At 37.9% G+C, this 24,656-nt stretch overlaps 1 protein-coding gene across 3 annotated transcripts in view; it reads left to right on the top strand.

The window, feature by feature from the left end:
• Nucleotides 1-24,656, top strand: part of glra1 (glycine receptor, alpha 1) — a 59,886-nt gene that overhangs the window by 15,430 nt on the left and 19,800 nt on the right. For 2 of the 3 annotated variants that reach the window (XM_084430306.1, XM_084430307.1), the window contains 5 exons: nucleotides 2,028-2,066; nucleotides 11,560-11,627; nucleotides 14,215-14,438; nucleotides 17,552-17,634; nucleotides 19,333-19,470. In XM_084430306.1, coding sequence (XP_084286432.1) covers nucleotides 2,028-2,066; nucleotides 11,560-11,627; nucleotides 14,215-14,438; nucleotides 17,552-17,634; nucleotides 19,333-19,470 — 552 coding nt within the window. The remainder of the gene's footprint in view (nucleotides 1-2,027; nucleotides 2,067-11,559; nucleotides 11,628-14,214; nucleotides 14,439-17,551; nucleotides 17,635-19,332; nucleotides 19,471-24,656) is intronic. The other variant, XM_084430308.1, reaches the window with a different exon arrangement.

Raw genomic sequence — 24,656 nt, 5'->3', positions numbered from 1 at the left:
CATTGACATTCAGAAATTCTGAAGTAGACATTTGCATGTAGAACATACTCAATATCAATAAAAAAAATGTTTACAGTGCAAGATGGTTAGATTGAGATTGGCCTTTGCAAGAGACTGTTTGGGTGTTTGCAAACAGCGATGACATGTTTTGTGGGAGGAGCCTACACAACAATGTAAGCTTTTTTTAAAGATTTATGCAATTTAATTAATAGTCAAATTCCATCAAATTGAATTTAATAATCCTTACGTAATTTTAACTGAATAATTGTTCAATTGATTGTTCAATTGCTACTTGACAGCTTTAAGATCTGACGCTGCTGCACATGCCGCGGATCTCCCAGTTTCTCACAAGTCTTTACGTTCATTTAAGACTTTATTCAACTCATTTAAGACTGCTCTTATGAGAACACTCGTCAAAACGAAACGTGTTATTGTTCATTCAAAGCAAAAGAAAACTCGATTATGGCACGCCGTCTGTGCGCGCGATACTGACGCGCGTCTTTCGCGTTCTCTTTTGTCTTGTTGCGCTTGAATTGTTGCGTTAAACTGTAACTGTACAGTTAAACTGTAAAAAATGTATCGCATGCTTCAACGTTAACAGCAATAGTTTAAATATTATCACATGCTTTAACTTTAGGGCTAATACGTCATGTCCCCTAAGAACTGCATATGCGATTATTATGCAGATTGTTTTGCATCAAATCCATGCCCTAATAGTAGGTTAATCGTTGCTTTTCAGAACTGTTTTCAATTAAAAGTATGAATAGCACATCTCTTCTTTTAATGTACTTTTGTCTTCTATGACCTCCTTAATATTAGCTCTGTACGATTGGTGATGGAAATGCACAGGGATCAGCTGTTCTCTACCCGATAAAGAAGTAGGCGTCTCTAAAATATTTGTCGCTAATATCATTTATCTAAGAGCTTTAGATGGGATAATCAATGCTGGGTCATGGGGACTGGGAATTGAATGGTTAACGTAGCTCTTTCACAAAGGATAAGCCTCTTGGGAAGTCCTGGATTATGTCGGCGTCTGCGTTATTGGTGAACATGATGTTGGGCTGAAGAAGTAAGGAAGGACTTTGAAGTCCTTAAATCACCCGTCTACATTTCATGTTTGTGTATGTTAATTAGGATCCAGTGGATGAGTGATTTGTGTTTAGGGTAACACACAAATGATGGCCACCCACGGTGCTGTTGCCTCAACTGAATAGATTGAACTGCATTCGCTGTGGCGCATTACTGTACGCGATAACTGTGGTCACAAATGTGCATGGTAGTGTTTTATAAGGAGCATCTCTATCCTTGTGATTACCATACAGAACTGTACAAGAAAAACATGATTGTAGTAGTTTCTGTATGGTTTTGAGGAAACTGACTGGAATACTGTGACCTGACGTATGTTTTCTAGGTTCAACATTTAGGGAAAATGCCCCAAATTGGTTCTCTTTGTAAAACAACAAAAAAAGGGGGAGCTGTTTTGTGGTCCCAAAGTAAGTTCCCATTCCTTTTGTATTGCACAGCCCTGCAACCCAATGCCAGGCAAATCAATTTGATCTACCGGTCAAGACAAAATCTTGAAAACAATTATCTTTTTTACAGTTTGTGTAAAACTCAAAGTGAAGCCAGTTTGACATGTAGTCTTTGCATTTTCCCTCCTAGTGTATTGCATCTATTCGTGCATTTTGCTAACCTCTGCCTCCCGTGACCAGATATGCATTGCAACCCCCATCCTTTCTTTCATTTCAGTGCTTTGCCTCTTGTCCTGCCCGCTCTGAAGTTTTGGACGAATAAGTGCATCCCTCCTTACCTGCTCTTGCCTTTTAGTATGCCCTTAGCACCCAATATTCCCTGCCACACACTTCAACGCTCAAAGTGTTGGCGAGTGTAAAGTAGAATACGTGAGCCATGCTGCTTATGTTTTTTTTTTTTTTTTTTCTATTGTTGGTTCCGCAAAGAAAAAAAAAAAGAAAAAAAATCTTGCTGTTAGAATATCATGTTATTAATCCTGATCTTTTTTTCATTAGACCCACAAGGCTCCAAATCGGATGGTACTCACAAAAAAGGTACTTCCTTTTTATTTATCCAGGATTATACAAGCTTATTGATTCATGCAATGAGCAGGCGATATCTCATCTGAGAAACAGCTAAATGATATAATGAGTTCAAGATATCTGTGTGTTTTGTTAATGGTTGAGAGTAACATAACTAAAGCATTTGCCCGCAATGCAACTGACATCAGACGGGCATCTGATCTTTTTATAAATGGCTTGCTTACTGATAACACCGAATGACACATGGAGATATTAGTTTATATTTTCTGGCATAATTGGATATCATTTCTTGACCTTTATTCACTGGTAGGAGGATCAGAGTAATTGGGCTTCAGGCAAGACATTTTAAAATAGCTTACGTTTATTTATTAATTAGCTTCCTTTTACTCATGCTGTGGAAATGACTACTTATTTAATTCTGTGTGTAGCCTCCAGTTGTTGATTTAGCATTGGAACTTTGTGCCAGTATTTAGTACCGGTTTACCCCTGAGATAAGCTTTGTGTTGCCGGGCACGATTTTAATCTGTGCACCACTGATTTTCCCTCTGATCTTGGCTTAAATTATAATAAATTGGGAGAACAAATGAATTTCTAAATGTGACTGAACAAAAAAAAAACAACAACTGTTGACGCTCAGTTATTCGTCTAATCAAATTTTGTTGCTTTAGGTAACAAGCCATGGTTTCAGATATTGCATTCAAATAATATATTTGATTCTGATGTACGGTTGTCCCGGTGGTGCATGTAATATTGTTTTTGTGACTGTTGAGGTTGCAGAGATGCAGCTCTAGTCCTGTGGGCCGAACGCTGCCGGTAGATTCTTATTAGAGCCCTGTTATTTAGCTTTATTACGGGCATTATATACACAGCTCACTCCCTTTATGTAGACTAATGTGAAGCCTTCTGGATGTTTGTCACGGCTCCAGTGTTCTCGAATGAATGATCATAGGAGGAGTATCCACAAATCACATTAGAGTATTATTCTGCATTTATCGCGCAACGTTTAATCATCATTTATCCCAGCTGAGATTACTGCTATTGGTGTGTGCTCTAAAATATGTCTGCAGTATGTTTAATGTGTATCGTATGCATATATTAGCAGTGTGTTAAGAACTATAATGGTCGTTTGTATGTAAATTTATAGTTATAGTTAGGTATTAGTCATGTTGTTTGTGAGTTTTTCACGCCTTTGTACCTTAAACGAAATTAATCATGACCATGTAAGGTTTCTGCTTGAAGTAGCAGGTTGTAGATGTGTTTGAAAATTATATTTAATTTGTAAGGGATGCAGCGTTTTTTTTTTTATCAGATGATGAATATTCAGTGTGTTTGTTTTTATATTGCACACGTTTTATTTCTAAGAGTCCTTTACGCATCCAATATACAGCTCATTGTAGTGAAGAACGAGCTCATTAGGAAGTCGCGAGGAAATTTCGTTTCCATACAATATTTCCATTACTCATTTTTAAGTAATACCTCTGTTGGAGAAGTTATTTTAAAATAGTTTTTCTACAAGCTAATCAAAATTGGAAGTAGTTAAACTCTTACTCTATTCTAGCTATTCTTTAGAAAAAGTACTTGGATACACCACAAGTTGCTAACAAAAAAGCTATATATATATATATATATAAAGTTAAAAGGAGCAATATTAGCAAATGGCCTGACAGCTTCAAACTATATAATAATAATAATAATAATAATAATAAAAGTATATAATATAAACTAATTATATTAGCAACATATAACTGAAAACACTTAAAAATGTATTCAGTATTTAAACCAGTATTTAGATCAATATTTAATTTGCTACAGAAAACAGGACATAAAATACCTGAAAACTGGATGATGATTCAAATAAATAGGGGAATTTTTTATAACGGGTACAATAACCCGTACAATAACGGGTACAAATTGTAAAGGTACAATATGCAAGAATTTTTGGCCTCTAGAGGGCGCTACATTCCAAACAACAACAACGGCGTAGCTTGATGACGTTTTAAACTCCACCGTGGATGTAAATCAGTCAGACGGGAATCGAAAAATCATGGTCATGGATGAGGCTAAGTTCTTTTTTTTATAATGACATGCTTTTTGTGGCGAGGGGGGCGTGGTTCAGCGCGGTCTGTAATGGGAGAGAGAAGAGACGAGCGTCCCGCAAGAAGGTCAAGTGCAAATGACGAACACCTGTGTCTTATTGCATTGATCGGCGTGGAGAGACCGCTTTTAAGCCGCGCGCTGGAACGAGAGAGAATTGGACGCAGTGAAAGAAAACCGGTGGATCCGAGCTCTCATTTTTGAACTGTTTTGTGCCGTCGCGGTTGCCACGGTGAATGTGCGTTGTGTGCGACTTTTGTTTGTTTTGTTTTATTTTAATAAAGTACGAGTCCCAGTCACGCCGACCCCTGTCTTCTTCCTTCCTGACTCTTGAACCTCATCACATTTTTATTTCATTAAAATGAATTAACCGCAAGAAAAGTAAGGTTTAATACTAAATTGGTTATCATAGATGTTACTGTATGTCGAATTCATTGTTGTGATAACGCGGCGCAGTTTTACGTGTTCTAAACAATTGTTGTAAAAGTACATTCGTACATACCCACATCATTTGCCAAAATACTGATTAATCTTTATGTATAACACATGCTATATTTATTTACATGGCCATAAACACCAGACGTGATAAACAATGTCAATAAACTAAACACAAACCTAAAGCAATAACACTTTCCTTGCATAAACATAACTATTACCGAATGCTACATTTGGAAAATATAAAATTAAGCATATGCTTTGTCGACAGAACCAGCTGCAATCGGTAAAGAATAATTGTGTTCCATAACGACTGCACGAAACAAGCTAACGTTTGTTGCTTGATAGACGCTACAACTACAACTTCCGCGTTTGTCAAGGACTCCACGCAGTACGAGTGGAAACCGAGGGTAACGCGGATATGACGCAATTGACTGGCGACTCCCAGCTCCCCCTGCTCTAACGCCCCGTTTCCTTGGTTAAAATCGCAATTTTCTCACGATTTAAAAATAGTTGGAAACATTTGGGATATTGTAAGTAATCAACTTAACAAAATATATAACACTGGCCTTGAGATTATGGGATATTTTAATGCAAAATTCTTACATATTGTACCTTTAAAATGAATCATCCAAACAGACAGATTCGCTAAAATGTTTTAACTCTATTTGAAAGCAAAAGACGTTCTAGTAGAGCATGTTTGATTATTGATTATTATGTAGAATTTTAAACATAGTTTAAAAAATACTTTTACCTAGTTCCTCCCCAACACTGGTAGGACTGTATATGTTACTGAAATATGTAAATAACTCTAACAGCATTTCAATATAATGGCCAGTGAAATCTGGATTGGACGGTAAGGAAGCTCAGTGCCATCGCTAGTCCAGCCGAGATGTCGGCCAGTTTAATAGAGATTCATCATATTAATCTAATTTCCTTCTTATCTCTATTCTCTAATCTAATTATTTCATACGCATAGCCACAGAGTACAAGGAAACACAGTCTCTCATATCATTAAAACCATCAGTTAACCTCGGTGTGAATCAATTTCGCTGTAATATTGACCATTTTATCTCATGAGTTCTGTAGCTGAAGCTACCCATGCAATCCAGTGTAATCAAACTGTAGTCGACTCATTCTCCATTCCGGACTCAGTGCCACAGCCCTCCTATTGATTTATGTCTCTCTCCAGCCTCCCTCCTCCAAGGCTGTCATGTTTCCCCTATCAGTGATGCTAGCCTCAGGGGCAGGAAGAGATCCTGGTAATTTAGCAGTGTGTCATTACTTATAGGCATGTGACAATGCTAACTCAGACACTCTCTCTGAAACTAGCTGTCACTGCACAGGCATCTTTCCCCGTCCGAGCCGTCGCTGTCCGTCTCTTATGAATTTTAATACAATCCCCTTAATGGTTAGGGTCGCCTCTAGCTGAACCGAACCTGGAGTGATGGATGGCTGTGACTTCTGCCCAATCTGGATTTGGTTTTGTTGGAGTGGGTTGTTTCAAGTAGAAAATGCATAGAATGCAAAATGATGTTTGAGTCAGGGATCCACATAGCTGCTTTTTATGTGCATAAACCAGGTTGTTAATTGTTAAACGTTTTGTCGTAGTAATTTTCTAAGACATTGCAGGGCATGCTGTGCTAAATTGTATTTTTTATGTTTGTTTTTGTGCTAATCTAGTATATAATGTTCTCTTTTTTTAACCACTCTATATTCAGTTTTTTTGTAGAATTCAAAGAAAATATATTTTATTTTTGTACTATTTTATGCTATTATGTTTTAGTAGTATTCTAGTATAGTATTTTGTTTTTTTACTCTATATTCTGTTTTTATGTGGAACTCTAAAAAGTATTTGTACTGTTGTGCTATTCTAGTATAATATTTTGTTGTTTTTAAAAACTATATTTTGTACTATACTTTATTCTGTTTATGTATTCTTTTTTTTATTCTATATTATGCTCTGTGTTTGTAGTACTCTAAAAGAGTATTTAGCTTTTCTATATGTATGGGATAATCCACGGCTAGCTGTGCATTAAGCGCGACGTGGAGGCAAATAACCACCCGACGTGAAGCAGAGGTGCATTAAAATAGTTTAATGCACAGCTAGCCATGGATTATCACGATTATACCATGGTCATTTGCCAGCATTGACAACTTCAAGCTGTTATCGTCATTTACGGCTCGTTAGATCTAGCAATCTTTGAATCAGACACCGTGATCCACGGAGGGAGCAATTGCTAATAATAATAATTATTCGTTACATTTATATAGCACTTTTCTAGGTACTCAAAGCGCTTTACATATGGAAGGGGGAATCTCCTCAACCACCACCAATGTGCAGCATCCACCTGGATGATGCGACGGCAGCCATATTGCACCAGAACGGCCACCACACACCATCTTATTGGTGGAGAGGAGACAAAATTATGAAGTCAATCAGTATATATGGGGGTGATTATAGGCCATGATGGACAGAGGCCACTGGGCAAATTTGGCCAGGATGCCGGGGTTATACCCCTACTCTTTTTCCGAAGGACATCCTGGGATTTTTAATGACCACAGAGAGTCAGGACCTCGCTTTAACGTCTCATCCGAAGGACGGGACTAGCAAGCGGCAAGTTCCAACTAGACGGACATTTAAGGATACTGTACAGTCATACTACTTATTACACAGCATTTCGCCACATTAATAATTATGGGGATAAGTGATATTGATCTGAGATGAAACCATTTTAAAATGGTACCTGTTTGTTATCTAATAATCCATTACAGTATACAAAACATTTGTCGCAAAATGGCAGCAGCTGCGTTTGTATGAAACGAGAGAGCGAGTCTGCAATCCCAGATGACAGAATTAAAAAAAACTGTTCACAAAATATTGATTTTTAAGTAGCCTAATATAGTTTTCTGTTTATGTATTATTCTGTACCATATTCTTTTTGTAGTCTATTTTTGTACTGTTCTCTACTGTATTGTGTTTTTATATAATATTCTAGTGTATATAATATTGTAGTGTAAAATTATTTTTGTAATTGTTTTATACTTTGTTTTATAATCTTAGATTGTATGTGTTGGGCTGTATGTAAAGCACTTTGGCCAGCATGTGTTGTTTTTAAATGTACTATATAAATAAATGTGATTGATTGATTGATTGATTGATTGATTGATTGATTGATTGATTGATAGTATTTTTATTTTTTTTTGTATTGGTCCATAGTATAGTATGGTTTTTGTACTATTTTCTACTATATTCTGTAGTATGGTAATACAGCATTCTATTTTTTGATATTCAAGGTATTCTATATTATATTCTGCCATTTTTGTTGTCATCTGTACTATATTCTTTTTTATAGTATTCTATACTTTATCTTTTATGTTTCTATAATATATTTTTTGTATTATTTTGATTTAGTTGTACTCTAAATCTCTTCACACAAGAAGAAATCACATTAAACAACAAAATCTCAACAGAAATGGATTTTGGATTATGTAGCTACGTGATTTTTTTTTTTTTTTTTCCCCATTTCACTCTTCATAAAGAAGCTCAGCTCCTTCGCTGGCGCTTAACACCTCCTTTTTTTTTTCTTTTTTTTTTGTACCCTATCACCGTAACTAGAGCAGCGCAAATTGAAAATTGCCCCATGCCAATAGATTTACTCAGCATCAGCCCATATGTCAGTGTACGAGGAGTAAGAGGAAGCCCTTGACATTTGCCCCGGTGTTGATTCAGTGAGGTGTGCTAACATGGAAAGGCTGGTAGGGCACTTTGCTGTCCCTTTGTTACCAGTGGATCTCACTTCAGTTGAAAACTGCCTTGCCAAAACCTTATCGGTATAGCCATAGCCATATAAATATTTAATGTCTCTGTGCCATTGTATTTCTGCTGAGAGCAGCTCGATTTTTAACATGAGCAATATCATTAAGCTTTCTTTATTTATATCAGACACTTTCATTTGTGGTGGTCCACTTACCTGGGAGGCATCTTAAGTGCCCGTTGTTTGTAATAAATCTGTTTTGCTCCCTTATTGAGAGCGTCCTCTGGGGGATAACATCTTGTGCGCCATTTTCCCTCCAGCTGACCAGTGTAAAACAGAATAATGGCTTTTGAGGCTGTATCATTCTCCGGTTGCTGCTAGGTAAAGAGATGGACTCACTCTGGTATTGATCAGTTTAGACATGGACCTTGTTAATGAATGACTGTAAACTGCTAACTGTAAAGATGAGTAGTGGTTGTTGGTTTATGAAGAAGTAATTGGTCCCTTGGATAACTGATTTTTTTTTTTTCTTTTTTTTTTTCTTCTGTTCGGTGGCAAGCACGTAATTTATGGGCTTTCTAAGGAGGTTATGCTTACCCAAGGGACATTTGATTAATGATTGTTCTGTTTATGCATGGAATTAATCACAGTAATGACTCTCTGAATGTCTTGATTTTTCTTCGTAAATACTTAACTGTGCAACGTCGATACAGTACGGGAAAACGCTCTTCCCTCACTTTCTCCTTCTTTGTCTCTGATGAGCTCATCTCTAGGAAAGACGAGGCTGATCTTTGCGACTCGCTTGTCCTGTTTGTGTCTGTGTAATAAAGAGAAGCGCAGTGAAACGTGTGAGGCTTCTAAACTACCGTCACCTCTACGAGATGAGAGTGGAGGCACGGCTCAGAAATTAAGGTCTGATTTGCTGGGAAGGACAGCCGAGTGAAAAATGTATAAATAACCTGAACGTCCCTTCGCTGGTGGTGGCTTCCCTCTGCAGTGAGCTTCTCTAAGGAGAGCAGGGCGCAGATTGTTTGGGCAAAAACATGGCAAAGCAAATCATTCTTGGCGATGACTCACCCTTTCCTGACAGTTAATGAGCTCTGTCTTTCTCTTTCTCCTCTCCTTATTGGAGGCTGGGCTCACAAATGAACTGCAGTGGGGGTTGAAGACATTAGATTTCCTCTGCGCTGCGTCACATACGGCAAGGAAAGCCAAGAACAGACAAATGATTACAGCCAGTATAATACCCAGTGGAAGGAATAAGCCAAGAGCAACTATGGGGCTTGACACTGTATAGAGGCTCAAACAGGAACTGCCTGATAATATGATACAATTTGAGCCAGTTCCAAAACTAGTGAACCGCATACGAAGGCAAAGTCTGGTTCAAAAGGTTGGCAAGTGAATTCTGCTAAGGTACTTTGTTTAAGCCAAATTCTGAGGCAACATCGCGTGGCCTTCACAAAGAACGATAATGTACTACAACGAATGAAAAACAAGATGGCGGACAAAGCCATGTTGACTTATACATGATGCTATATTTCGATTTAAAATTAAATATTACGTTGCGCACAACAATTAATTACGCTCAACTACTTATTGTTATGCTTGTTAGAGATTTGTGCTGTTAGCTTAGCAACATGCTAATGTCAAACTGTTGAAATCAATTGTGAGTTGAGTCTTTCATGCAGAATGCTTATTGTATTGCGTCTGGAATGTTACATATCCGTTTGATTATGGTTAGGATGCTGCCTTTGTAGGCAGGCAGTGAGGCTGCTCACTAGGTTTTGAAACACAGGTGTTGTGCACATTTAAGATATAGACTAGAGCTGGAACAACGATTACGTCGATTACGCACGGTTTATGTTCATCCCTAATCCCCTGTCATGTTTCACACAAAATAAAACTCTAGAGCAGATGCTAATGGCTAGTTAGAATGAGTTTTGTGTGAAGCGTGACAGGGGATTAGGGATGAGCATAAACAGTGCGTAATGAACATAATCGATTACATTGACATGTTGTTCCTGCCCTAATATAGGCCTTAGTCAGGTTTGACGCCATATTGCATGTAACACGGATGAAAATGAGGCTGTGACTTAGTCTTCTCTACAATGGCACATACAGTATTGTAAAGATACTAGATCCAGGAATTTTCAAAACGCCTTGTCTTTTTGTCTACATTGTTGTTAAACAGTACAGTAAACGCACTGTATTTCTATTCCTCACAGCTTCGTATTCATTTCTGTCTAAAATTTAAATATGGCACTACCCTGACCATCTAAGATCTGTTCGTCAATTAAGACATCTCTGATGGCGCAGCGCTATACAATCGTGTGTAAAATTTTGTCAAATCATACATGAGGTACATTTATTTCCAGGTAATAGTTTTCTTGGGGATTGCACTTCGCAGCCTTATAGAATGCCTAATAAATTGTGCAAGACTTTGCAGATTGCAATATGTTTCTTTCCAGTAATCTACTCATTCAGCACCTTAGGATGCTGCGTGTGGCTCGTCAGCAGGCAGAGAAATTGGGTTCAGGGTTTCTCCATTCTGTTCAGCAGCTCTGTATCTAACCGAATCAGAAGTCTGGAGCCGCCTGACAGGGTCTTTACGAGGCCATGAGCGCCGTGTCACTCCAAATATCCCCCTCTCTGTGTTTACAGAGCCATATGTGATGGATCGCTTGTTTTTTGTTCGTTTTTTAACAGCAGAAGTATGGTTTCTGTTCAGACGTATACATCTGTCTCTTTGACTGCAGGTTTTCAGTTGTGCACCAGCATAAGATATTTACTTCCAATATTTCTAAAACAGAAATGGGAGGAACAATGGCTTCCCTTTGAGGGTTTGTTCTGTCCTAATAATAATACTGTTGGCCCTTGTCTTCACAGAAGACTCACCTCAACATCCTTTCTCTTTGGGATGATAAGTCTAATAAACCATATCACTCCTTATTTTAACAGCATCTTTGTTTTTTAAGCTAAGGCAATGTATGTATCTTAAAACGATTTACATGCTTGAAGTCAATTAAAATGTGCTAATTTAGCAGTTAGCAGGTAAGTTTTGGTTAGTATTTGTAATTGATTCTTAATAAGGAATAGGTTTAAATTTTGGTTAGATTAAAATTTGGAGGATAACCTGTCTGTTTAGTTTTTTTATCAGTATCATTTGACTTATTTGTTGTTGTTGTTTTGTTGTTTTTCTCTTTTCTTTTTTTCCACAGGTCCACCTGTGAACGTAACATGCAACATTTTTATTAACAGTTTTGGATCTATTGCTGAAACAACAATGGTGAGTATATTGATAAAACTTATGAACATAACGGTTTGGTGAAGAGGAAAATTCAGATGAGCGGGCTCCAAAACTTTGCATTTTTCTAATTTAATAAAAAAAATGTAGTACTTATGATTAACATAAAAAAAGTGAAAGAGAAGCTGAACTGAAAAATTAACATAAATTTAAATATGCTTCTTTAGCTTAGTTTTTTTTTCTGTTTATTTCAAGGTTTTAATTAAAATCCATAGTTTGGATGTGGTCTAAGACTTTTGGACCCCGCTGCAAAGGCCCATTCACACCAAGGATGATCACGTTAACTATTAAGTATATAATAATAATAATAATTTAATGATAATCTTTCTAATTCTGTAAGAATAGTTGGTTACACTTTTATTTCAATGGTCCACTTTAGACATTCTACTAACCATAAGTAACTTTGCAACTGCCAGTCATTAGAGTTTAGGTAGACTGTTAGTAGTAGTCAGTAGAGTCTCTGTTGTGGACCATCAAAATAAAGCGTTAGCAGATATTAAGCAGAAAGTCTACCAATGACTAGTAGTTGACATATAGCTGCAAAGTTACTTAGAATGTCTAAAGTGGACCATTAAAATCAAGTGTGACCGAATAGTAAAGTCCACACCACAACTATAACAAAAACGATTTAGAAAACACTTTCAGAATTATTTTTTGTGATCCGACTTGAAAAAGCTCAGAATTTTTCTGCCATTGGTGTGAATGCTAAAATAGTTATTTATAGTTATCATTCTTGGGGTCGATGGGACTTAATGGTCACTCTTTTTATGATAATGAAAGACACCCAAAGCCAGACTTCCACATTTATATAGTTTTATTGATCAGATGCCAAATACCTCTGGGGCAATATAGTTTTTGAATGTGTTTTCAATGTATTGATACATGGAGGCAAATGCAATCGAAAGACATTTTCAACTGTTGACCAGGTGAAGGTTACACTTTTTTTTTAAATTTTTTTTATAATATCTTGTAATGCCAAGATTTCCTGTTTGGCACCAGCCGAGCAGGTCCAAAACTTCAACAGCTTGCAAAACCCCCTCAAGCAGAACAAATGCAGTGCTTTCCACTCTTTCTTTCTTTCTTCCATAACCAGCGGAATTGATCCGAGTTGCTCATGCTCGTGTTCACACTGAGCAAGCGGCGGTGAGGTGGAGGGGCAGGAGCAGGTAACGCGAGCGATATCGATAAATCTTTATTGCTTATAGGGCAGTCAAGAACAATGTTTCAGCCGGTAATGATCTGACCGACTCCGGCCACTACTGAGACTGTCGTTCCCCCCGGCCGTTCGCCGTCCTAATTGTTTACCCTTTTTATAAGGCGAGGGGCCCACGGGAGAGGCGAGTGGCTATTTAATTATCTCGGCAGCTCTTTCATTTTCTTGAGGAAGCAAGTGAGAGCGAATGTGTAAATTTCAACGTCCGTCATTTGTTAGCAGAGTTGGGCGCGCGAGAGTCATGCAAACTTTTTCTAATATGTCACCGTCAGGATAGGATCTGGCCTTGGGCTTGAATCGCATTATGAGTGGGTTGTTGCCATAAATCACTCTCCTTAGCCTAGAGAAATCAAATCAGAAAGGGAAAAAAAAGTTGTGTGTGCGCTGATGAATGTGCGCCCACTCCTCGCTTGTTTGCAAAATCATTCTGTCGGAAACTAGCTGTACGTTTGAAGGGGAGCGTTTGACTGCAGGCGCCCTGTTTTGTTGTAGCAATGGATGTCTGAAAATCACTGTAGACAAGAGCAAAAAGTTAGACTAATTTTGCCATATATATGCGTGGTTTCTGTGACGTTAAATGTGCGTAATAGGCGTTTGCCGAAAAGAACAGATGTGTTTACATAACGCCTGAGTAATTGGGAGATAATGCTACTGGTAATGAAGCCGCTATGCATCGCTCTGTTGTTTTGGCAGGGTTCATTTTGTGTCTACAATGACCGTGGGCTGTTTATCATAAAGGAGAAATATTGACAAAGTAAAATCGATGGGACTAGTTCTTTTCCTGTGCTCTCCGAGAGGCAAATCTAATAACCTGGGACAGATGATTCTCCTCCATCAAAATATTTCGAAATCCTTGGGATGAACCGGTCACCATACATTAGGATAATTGCCCTGAAATGTCCTTGCATGTTGTAGCTGATTGCCATTGCAAAGGTCATCCACTTTATTTCGTGCCATGCGGATCATCCCAAGTCATCCCAAGGTACATTACTGCCCAGACAGTTTAATGGTCTCCCTGAAATGATATAACTGCATGCCCGTTTTGGAGAAGAATTGACAATTATGGCAGTGTGTTGGGGCGAAATGCCACTGCTTTACGGTGTCTGCTTTTACGCATCGGCCATGTCACCGGGCGGTCTGCCTTCACGAATAACAATTATCTCAAGCTAAATATATAGTGAGACGATGCCAAATTTACCTGGACTAAGTTTAGACATACTAGCAAAAAAAAGAAAAAAAAGAAGCATGTCCTTGTGAAATTTCACTGGTTCCTGAACCTGATGTTAGCTTATAAAATGTGCTGGCGTCTCTTGCTCACCTCTGATCTGTTGGCATGGCTGTCTTTGTGTGCCACAGGATTACAGAGTGAACATTTTCCTGAGACAGCAGTGGAATGACCCTCGGCTGGCCTACAGCGAATATCCCGATGACTCCCTTGACCTTGATCCCTCCATGTTGGACTCCATTTGGAAACCTGATCTGTTCTTTGCCAATGAAAAGGGAGCTAATTTCCATGAGGTTACCACTGACAACAAGCTTTTGCGGATCTCCAAAAATGGGAATGTTTTGTACAGTATAAGGTGAGAGTGCAATATATTATCTAATGCTGTCGATAATACATTATACGGTGTGTTTGTACACTTAACCGGGGCTAGTTGTCACACCGGCTTTATTGCCGTCCGTGTTTCTCAGGGTGGATTGATTTCTTTGCGCCCTTTAAAAAAAGACATACAGTTCATTAAACACACTTTGACCTTTTGCAATAACATGGCTCAGTAGTGGGCCATGTTGTCACACTATATGGGGTAAGTTGTTGCAATGGAACCTGTCATTAAACAACATTTGATAGAATTGTCAGCAAAATGTAAAAAAAATGTAATGGGTAACAAAAAATTATCAACAAATATCTTTTGGCCAACAAATATTGTAGTTAGTAAGTTTTATAAAACATATACAACATAAGAATGCAACAAATTGACAATAAAAACATTTATAATGTTACAAAAGATTTCTATTTTTTAAATAATGCTGTTCTTTTGAACTTTCTGTTCAGCAAAGAGTCCTAAAATAAATCATCAGTATCACGGTTTCCACAAAAATATTAAGCAGCACAACTGTTTATAACATTGATAATAATAAGTAATCATATTAGAATGATTTCTGAAGGATCATATGACACTGAAGACTGGAGTAATGATGCTGAAAACTAAGCTTTGCATTACAGGAATAAATTACATTATAAGATATATTAAAATAGAAAAACAGCTACTTTAAATTGTAATAATATTTCACAATATTACTGTTTCTACTGTATTTTTGATCAAATAAATGCGCATTGGTGTGCATAAAGAGACATGAAAATCCCAAAACCTTTGAACAGTAGTGTATCTTGATGAAATTATACACTGTTTAGACTGCACAGCATGTTTGCTTAATTGTGCGTGGGTGGTAGTTTATTATTAAAAAATGAAATAGCTTAAAGCAAAAAATATATTATATGTCCATCTTGGCACATTTCCAATTTCCAAATTCACTTTATGTCTTATCATTGTAGCATTAAAGAGGACTGGGGTTGTGGTGAGAATAGCTGTGTGGATTGGGAAGCCTCGTCTCTTAACTTGACACCATCAAATGAACCTTTCAGATCAGTTCAGTCTTAGCTGTGAACTCTCTCTAAATTGCACCAACCACAGTGCACAGTTAAATTGAACATTTCGGGTAAATAACTGCTATCTTTTGATAGTGGCGTAAATACGGCCTCGAATCAGAGCTCTGCACCGGGCTGCTGCTTTATCTAGCTTTAGGATCATATGAGGCAGAGTTAATAATCATAGATTTAATAGAGTTTGGTTGCATTTCTTGGTTACAAAACACTTCATATTGACCACAAGCTTTAAAGGGATAGTTCACTTTGAAATTAATTTTTGATATGTTTTAGCTTACCTCAAGGGCATCCAAGATGTAGGTGTCTTTGTTTCCGCAGTAGTTTCAATTTTTATATTTTTAGGTCAAACCGTTCTTGTCTGTCAGTCATATAATGCAGGTCTATGGTCACTGGCTCAAAACACAAGCACAGAGTCCAAATTAAAACAATTCCCCATCGTCCAAATTAAACAATTCCCCATCATAAGTACACATTGATGGCCTAAGACACGAAACGAGCGGTTTGTGTGAGAAACCGAACAGTATTTATATCGTTGTTATCTCTTGAAAACAGCACACGTCCAAATGATCTGACGGCGCGGGCGGGTATAGATATATACATAGATTCCGCCTTGGCTACTGCAGTTCATTGGAACGAAACCGTAGCCAAGGCGACATCTAGTGTATATATCTATACCCGCCCGCTGGCGGGTATAGATGTATACACTAGATGTCGCCTTCGCTACTGCAGTTCATTGGAACGAAACCGTTGCCAAGGCGACATCTATGTATATATCTATACCCGCCCGCGCCATCAGATCATTTGGACGTGTGCTGTTTTCAAGAGATAACGACGATATAAATACTGTTCGTTTTCTCACACAAACCGCTCGTTTCGTGTCTTAGGCCATCAATGTGTACTTATGATGGGGAATTGTTTCATTTGGACTGGGAGAATTGTTTTAATTTGGACTCTGTGCTTGTGTTTTGAGCCAGTGACCATCGACATGCATTATATGACTGACAGACAAGAACGGTTTGACCTAAAAATATAAAAATTGAAACTACTGCGGAAACAAAGACACCTACATCTTGGATGCCCTTGAGGTAAGCTAAAACATATCAAAAATTAATTTCAAAGTGAACTATCCCTTTAAAAGGCACTATAGAAATGGTCTGTAATACAACCCCTGCACTATATTTTAAGTCATCTGAAGTGAGAAACAGAATAAAATGTAAGTTATTCACTGATAATCGTCACCCCTGATGCAGCTCTCAAATCATATTTGGCACCTGTGCTTCAGGTTGGACATCAATAACATCAAACGTTATTGGTTCTCCAGTGTCTCATAACCAGGCGTCTCGTAAAACCAAAACGAACTGCGACATATTTCATTTGAGAGCTGCAGTGGCGGTGGACATTATTGGTGAAAAGCAACTGATGACAGTGAGCGAATAATGACGGAATTGTAATTATTGGGTGCTGTGTTATTGTTAACTAAAAATAAACCCTTAAAATGAGTTTGCATCATTTAAATCTAATAAAATATAAATGTTCGATTTTGCTCACTCTCACAAAGTTGTTCGAAACCTGTATGGATTTCTTTCTTCTGCTGTACACAAAAGAAGATATTTTGAAGAATGTCGGCAAACGAACAGTTGATGGACCCCATTCACTTCCATAGTATGGAAAATACAATGGAAGTCAATTGTTGAAGTCATCAACAACTTGAGGGCAATTTTCATTTAAATGAAAATTAGAAATGTTGCCTTGACACCTAACTGAAATAAGTTTAAATACTAAAATGACTAAAACTAACTAAATAAAAACAAGTAAAATGAAAACGGAAAATCCAAAAAATCTAAGCTAATTCAGAGTATTAATAAATGCAATAAAAATATATAATAATATTAAAATAATAATACTGATGTGGGTGAAGTGTTCCTTTAAATTTGACCGGTTTGATCAGTGGAAAAGGAAGAAAATAAGAGTTGTCTAATTGGATCTGTTGTGGAGTTTGTTGCTGATCGCGGGTGTTGTTGTTCTCAGAATAACACTGATTCTGGCCTGCCCCATGGACCTGAAGAATTTCCCTATGGATGTGCAGACCTGTATAATGCAGCTGGAGAGCTGTAAGTATGCCCTGATCCTTTCAGCCAGATGGCGAGGATTTATTCAGTGGTGCAGAGATGGATGTTGTACTGGCTGGCACCAGCAGATGAAGAGCGTAGTGATTTAAGGCCGCCTTCAAGTAGATTCAGCAGTCAGCAGAGAGACGCTTCAAGCACAAGCCAACTCCGGCCCTTCCTGCCATTACAGATTTCTGTTATTTACTATTGATTCTCAGATTTGCCAAATTATAGCGCATTTCTGCAGGGGAAACTTTGTTTGACTGAAGCATTTTGAAAATTATGAGCAAATTATTTGTGGGTGACGGATGGTGACGCAGGTTTGGTGGTTATGTAACATTTTAACATATCTCTCCCGTTAAAATCAATGCAGACAATTGCACTAGCTTTGATTTTTAGTGGGTGCTTTTTGTTTCACATTTTTGACGTTATACACTAGGGGTGTAACAATATATCGTGTTTTCTTTAAGTTTTCAGAGTTTTAGTGTCAGTACTACATTAAACTTCTATAATGTTGAATATAATGGATAATAATGCAATGGGGGAATATTTGTGAGTCCTGATAATGCCAAATTCTTATGCTACTAGTAGAAAGTGGCCTACATTATATCAAATATATCTGTGCACGCATATTTGTCTAAAATAATTCTGTATTTTAAAGGGATAGTTCGGCCAAAAATGATATTTAACCCATGATTTACTCACCCTCAAGCCGTTCGAGATGTATATGTCAATCTTTTTTCAGACGAACACATTTTCAGTTATTTTAGAAAATGTCTTAGATCTTTCAGTGGTTATAGTGTGAAGCTATGGGGTCCACCTCGTTCAAGTCCCAAAATGTGCATGCATCCTTCACAAAAGTAATGCATCCGGCTCCAGGGGGATAAACGAAGGCCTTCTGAGGGTAATCCGTGCGGTTTTGTCGTAAAAATATACATATTTAAAACTTTATAAACGAAAATAACTGGCTTCCGGTAGCGGTCGACGCGCGTTCACGGAGATGGATGCTGGCGTATGACGTAGGACGTAGCGTAGGAAGCGTCGTGACGTAGAACGAACGTAGAGTTTTGTTTTGCTCTGCTCTCTGGCTGCGCTGTCACGTTCGTTCTACGTCACGACGCTTCCTACGCTACGTCCTACGTCATACGCCAGCATCCATCTCCGTGAACGCGCGTCGACCGCTAGATCTAAGACATTTTCTAAAATAACTGAAAATGTGTTCGTCTGAAAAAAGATTGACATATACATCTCGAACGGCTTGAGGGTGAGTAAATCATGGGTTAAATATCATTTTTGGCCGAACTATCCCTTTAAGCTTGAATATTGAATATTTTTATTCTGGTGTCACCATTGTCCCAACACCAAGTCCAAGCCTATTCATTTACTATGTAATACCAAATTTAGCATTTAAAGCAACAGTACATTTTTTGTTAACCTTTTATTATATGTCTGGGAGTATCGCAATAAATATCGTATCGTGAGTCCAGTATCGTGATATATATCGAATTGTGACATGAGGGTATCGTTACACACGTATTATATACTATATATTATTGATTTTTCAAGAAATGCATGTTTAGATCGTTTCTTTTAGAGGTGTGAGGTGGGCGATTCGCTAAAATAGGTGCCAATTTCAGACCAAATGAAGCTCTTTTTTTCGCTGTTATGGACAACACTATTGTTTCATCTTTCCTCCACTAGTTGGCTACACGATGAATGATCTTATATTTGAGTGGGACGAGAAAGGAGCCGTGCAGGTAGCAGACGGACTGACGTTACCTCAGTTTATACTGAAGGAAGAGAAGGATCTGCGCTACTGCACCAAGCACTATAATACAGGTAAGTGTCATTCATCGTGTGATATTCATCTGCATGTGAAGCTGTAGTGTTTGTTCAGAGCTGACACTGGTCTAAATCGTGACCGGACACAATCGCCAACTATTGTTGGATCCGTTGTTATGAAGCACTTTGCACCAAAATGGGTTCAGTGAAAGGTTGTGGACCACAGCTTGGAACACATGCTTTGAATCTTCCTCATGAACTTTTGATTGGGTTAAATACCATCTGTTCAGTCAACGTTGACGGTCAGGATTTGTTACACTCCAGATAAACTGGAAAATTGCTGAAGGCCAGACTAGTTCAGATCGAAAATAGAGGCAAGCCAAAACAGCAGGGACAGTCAGAGCAGATTTTCTGCCTTTTTCTTGAATTATTATCATTGAGCTAATGAGAGTTTGTGTTTTTGTTTTGTTTGAAACAGTCTTATTGGATATAATTTCTTTATTTTTTTCTTTAGCATTAGGTTTTATTAAAGGTCACATTTATCTGATATCATAATAGGTTTGAGGACTAAGAGAACTTTTAAAAGGTTATTATATATTGTTACAGTTACGTTAAAGGGATCATGAACTGCATTTTTTATATATTTTTTATAATGTCTATACAAAACAAAACTTGAAGTTACCAGTTATAGTTGACAGGATAACGATAGCGGTGGATCATCCGAAATGCATCCAGGATAACAGTGTTTCATAAACGAATTATGAATGAATGTACTATCATTTGTCACACAGTCGTTCTTATAGACTATTTATCGTTCATCATTTTCGATAAAGTGAAAAATATAGGCTATGCGTTGTCATTTGCAGTCGCGTTTTAAATAAAATGAAACGTGTTGTGATGTCTTACTAATGACAAAACAGATGTTTCTCACTGAAGCTTTTATTTAGCATTACAGTGAATGTGTTTGTGATCAAAACAATAGCAAAAGTGTGCTTTCTTCCCTATCCGATAATCCATAAATGCTGAAGCAAAGGAAAGAACAGCAAATCACAACTATTCGGTTTGACTGCGGCACCACAGTATAAACACTCTGTAACTGACAAAGCAATAGTTACACATTGTAAAAACAGTTACTCACACTTGTGTTGCGACATTACTGTCGGAATCAATATGGTCGTCACTGCATCATCTTTTATTTTCAGTCTCTCTGAAAAGCCTGCGTCGAACGGTGTCTTGTGTAAAAACGAATCCACAGTAAAATGAAGCGAAATAAACGAGTGTCTTACTGACACGATCTGACTGGAACTTAGTAAAAAATAAAGTTCATCCACGTTTTCTTAATCTTAGGCTCACAAGGATGGCAATGCAAAGACTGTTTTTCCACAACTTGGCACTGTAAACATCTTGTTATCCTCAGAGCATCTCTATGGTTTTGTTGCTGCAGTAATCCTGTGTTTGCGTCTCTCGCATTTACTACTACGTGAAACACGTGGATTGGTAGACGGGGTTGAATAGGCAATGATGTAGAAGTATGCTTTGATCTTCTGAAAGGCGGTCTTTCATCGCACTATGACGTTATAATGTGACAAAATTCAAAACGGCTTGTTTGGGCAGCTTGGTTTCAATAAATTGGATTAACGAGGAAGTCTTGAGTTCTGAAACTTACAGGATATGTTTATAGTACAATGACCTCTAGGGCCCTATTTTAACGATCTGAAACGCAAGTGTCAAAGCGCAAAGCGCAAGTAACTTTGTGGGCGGGTCTCGGCGCTGTTGCTATTTTCCCGGCGGGATAAATGACTCTTGCGCCAGGCGCAAATCTAAAAGGGGTTGGTCTGAAGTAGCTTCATTATTCATAGGTGTGGTTTGGGCGTAACGTGAAATAAACCAATCAGAGCATCATCTCACATTCCCTTTAAGAGCAGACGCACTTTTTCCTTGGCGTATTGCTATTATAACGGCGGATTTGCCAGGCGCACGCCAAGAGCGGTTCACAGCCGAGGAGACCAAAGCTCTCGTCACGGCCGTAAAAGAGAGAGAAGTGACATTGGGGATGGGAGAAACACACCCAAATTAGCTTCGGTTAAACAGGCATATAATAATGTGGGTAAATGTGTAAGCTAGATGTATGCTTTTATAATAAATTATTATATTTATAATAAATTGTCTATCTATCTATCTATCTATCTATCTATCTATCTATCTATCTATCTATCTATCTATCTATCTATCTATCTATCTATCTATCTATCTATCTATCGTTTGTAATAATATGATTTGCAAAAATGAAAACTGCTGCTTCTGTGTAGATTAGAGAATCACAGTGTATGAGCGTTGTGCACTCTATACATTATGGTCAAGCATGCGCCCTTAAAATAGCATAATGAACAACGCGCAACGCGCCACTGACTTTAGACTAGGTTTTTTCTGGCCAGTGGCGCAATTGTTTTATGGAACAGTAAAATAGCACCAGGGAACGTTTGCGCTGGAACACGCCTCCTTTTTTGCGCTGAACCGCCCAGGGAGCGCAAGTTCATTCCCTAGTTTAGCGACGTGCTTCTGTGGAGGGAAAAGCGCGGGTGCAAAATAGGAATGAAACATGCGTCGTTGTACAAAGTCAATTGCGCTGGGTGCAAGATAGGGCCCCTTATGTCAAAAGATCAAGGAAAATTGACCCCTTTAAATGTTATTAGATTAACATTACATTTTATTTCAAAATAAATGTTAACATTTTTCCCCACGGTTTTCCGAGGCTTCCGAGCACTTCGTGCTGATCTCACCTAGAGCACATTTCCATTATTATCTCGTTCTGTTATACAACACTGGCCAAATACTCATAGCATTGAGGCTCATTCATGAAACACAAGCGGAAAGTGTACAGTTTTATGAAGCTATTCAAACAAAATGTTTTGCTTTATTGCTCTCTCTCTCTCTCTCTCTCTCTCTCTCTCTCTCTCTCTCTCTCTCTCTTCTCTCTCTCTATCTCTCTTTTTTTTTTTTTTTTTTTTTTTTTTATTGTTCATTTTTGGGCCAAAGTATTAAAGGGTTAGTTCACCCAAAAATGAAAATTCTGTCAGTAATTACTCATCCTCATGTTGTTCCAACCCCGTAAGACCTTCGTTCATCTCCGGAACACAAATTAAGATATTTTAGCTGTCTCACTCCTCCATAGGCTTCTAAGACGCTATAACTTGCCGGCCCAGAAAATGCATTAAAGACATCGTTAATATAGTCCAAGTGACTACAGTGGCTCAATCTTAAGTTTATAAAGTGACGAGAATACTTTTTGTGCGCAAAAACAAACAAAAATAACGACTTTATTCCACTTTTCATTTCCTTCTCTCTGGGCCTCGAGTCTTTTCACGTAGCAGCTAGTGTTTAAGCGTAGCGCATCTGTGTTGTACGTCACCACGTAGGCTCACTATTGGCCGACGCTGGTCATGTGTGTCATACGTGGTGACGTGCAACACAGACGTGCAAAAACACTACGTGAAAAGACTCGAGGCCCAGAGAGAAGGAAATGAAAAGTGGAATAAAGTCGTTATTTTTGTTTGTTTTTGCGCACAAAAAGTATTCTCGTCGCTTTATAAACTTAAGATTGAGCCACTGGAGTCACTTGGACTATATTAACGATGTCTTTAATACATTTTCTGGGCCAGCAAGTTATAGTGTCTTAGAAGCCTGTGGAGGAGTGATCCAGCTCTCAGATTTAATAAAAAAAATCTTAATTTGTGTTCTGAAGATGAACGGGGTTGGAACAACATGAGGGTGAGTAATTACTGACAGAATGTTCATTTCTGGGTGAACTAACCCTTTAATTTAATTATTAAAAATCTTTTGTAATAATAGGGAGTCAATTGTAATGATAAAGGTGAACTTAATCCCCTCTCTCTCTCTCTCTCTCTCTCTCTCTCTCTCTCTCTCTCTCTCTCTCTCTCTCTCTCTCTCTCATAATTCATGAGAGTGCTTACTTTGCACTTCACCTATCACCTCTATGTTTGTGCGGATCAAATACCCTGAAGATGCCCTAATGCTCTAATCATCACTCACCGTCTCAGTTCTCCTCTCTCTCTCTCTCTCTCTCTCTCTCTCTCTCTCTCTCTCTCTCTCTCTCTCTCTCTCTCTCTCTATCTATCTATCTATCTATCTATCTCTATCTCAAATTCAAATGAGCTTTATTGGCATGAAAAATTGTACATTGCATTGCCAAAGCATTTCTATGAGCATAAAAAAAAATGTACAAAGTTGAACAAATTTTGTATTGAAGTGTGGAAAAACAGGGAAAAAAGAAAACAAAAGTGTTTGTACTTTCAGTGGTGTGTGTGTGTGCTCTCTCTCTGCATAGTCGTGTTCCTCCAGCGCGAGCACTGGACATTCAGTACATGAGCTCTGCTGCTCCCCAGTCAAGCATTAACCGAAAATTAAAGTGTCGTTTTTCTCAGATTTATTAGTGGCAATCTATTTTGATTTGCAGAGCAGGCGTAAGCTCTGCAGTCCAGCCTGTCTTCCTCATCCGAACGCATCCTCCAAGTCCCTTGGGGAAAATAGGCACTTGTATAGTTTTCATTTTAGTGCTGGTCGGTTGCAGTCCCTACTGTTTTTCGCTTGGCTGTTTACGATCAACAAAGATTGCAGTCCAAAGAAAGTGTTTGCTCTCTCTGTTTGAGCTTCTGTTTGAGTCAGTACCTCTGTTTGCTTTTAGTACTAGACTTTCCCTTTATGTCTTTACACTGTTGCATTTATGAATATAGATAGTCAATACATAATATTCCCAAGAGTAAGGGAATAAACTAGAGGTTTATGCTGCATCAACTCCGTAACAACTACAAAAGCTTGGCTATTCCAGTTCAGCTGAGTAAATGGTGGAAGTTAAATGAACCTTGACCCTGACATTTTCAGCTCTGCTGTCTAGTTATAGTGTGGGAACAGGCATGGAATTGTTATGGGGCTATAAACTAGGAATGGGATGTTACTATTTTGGTTCCCAGATTCCTTTTAGCAGTTACGGATATATATATATATATATATATATATATATATATATATATATATATATATATATATATGCAATGCTATTGTTCAATGAATAATCATTTTAATAATAATAATTGAATAACTATTACAATTAAATTTGATCATTTAAAATAATTCTTCCAAAATGTGTTTACATAGATTATTTTTTTTTAGGATTTTAGGGCCAAACTAACTACTAAACAAACCAAAATGTTATAACATATTTCATT

This window comes from Rutilus rutilus, assembly GCF_951802725.1.
Source record: "Rutilus rutilus genome assembly, chromosome: 14".
NCBI lineage: Eukaryota > Metazoa > Chordata > Actinopteri > Cypriniformes > Leuciscidae > Rutilus > Rutilus rutilus.
This window is presented reverse-complemented; position numbering and strand designations above follow the sequence as displayed.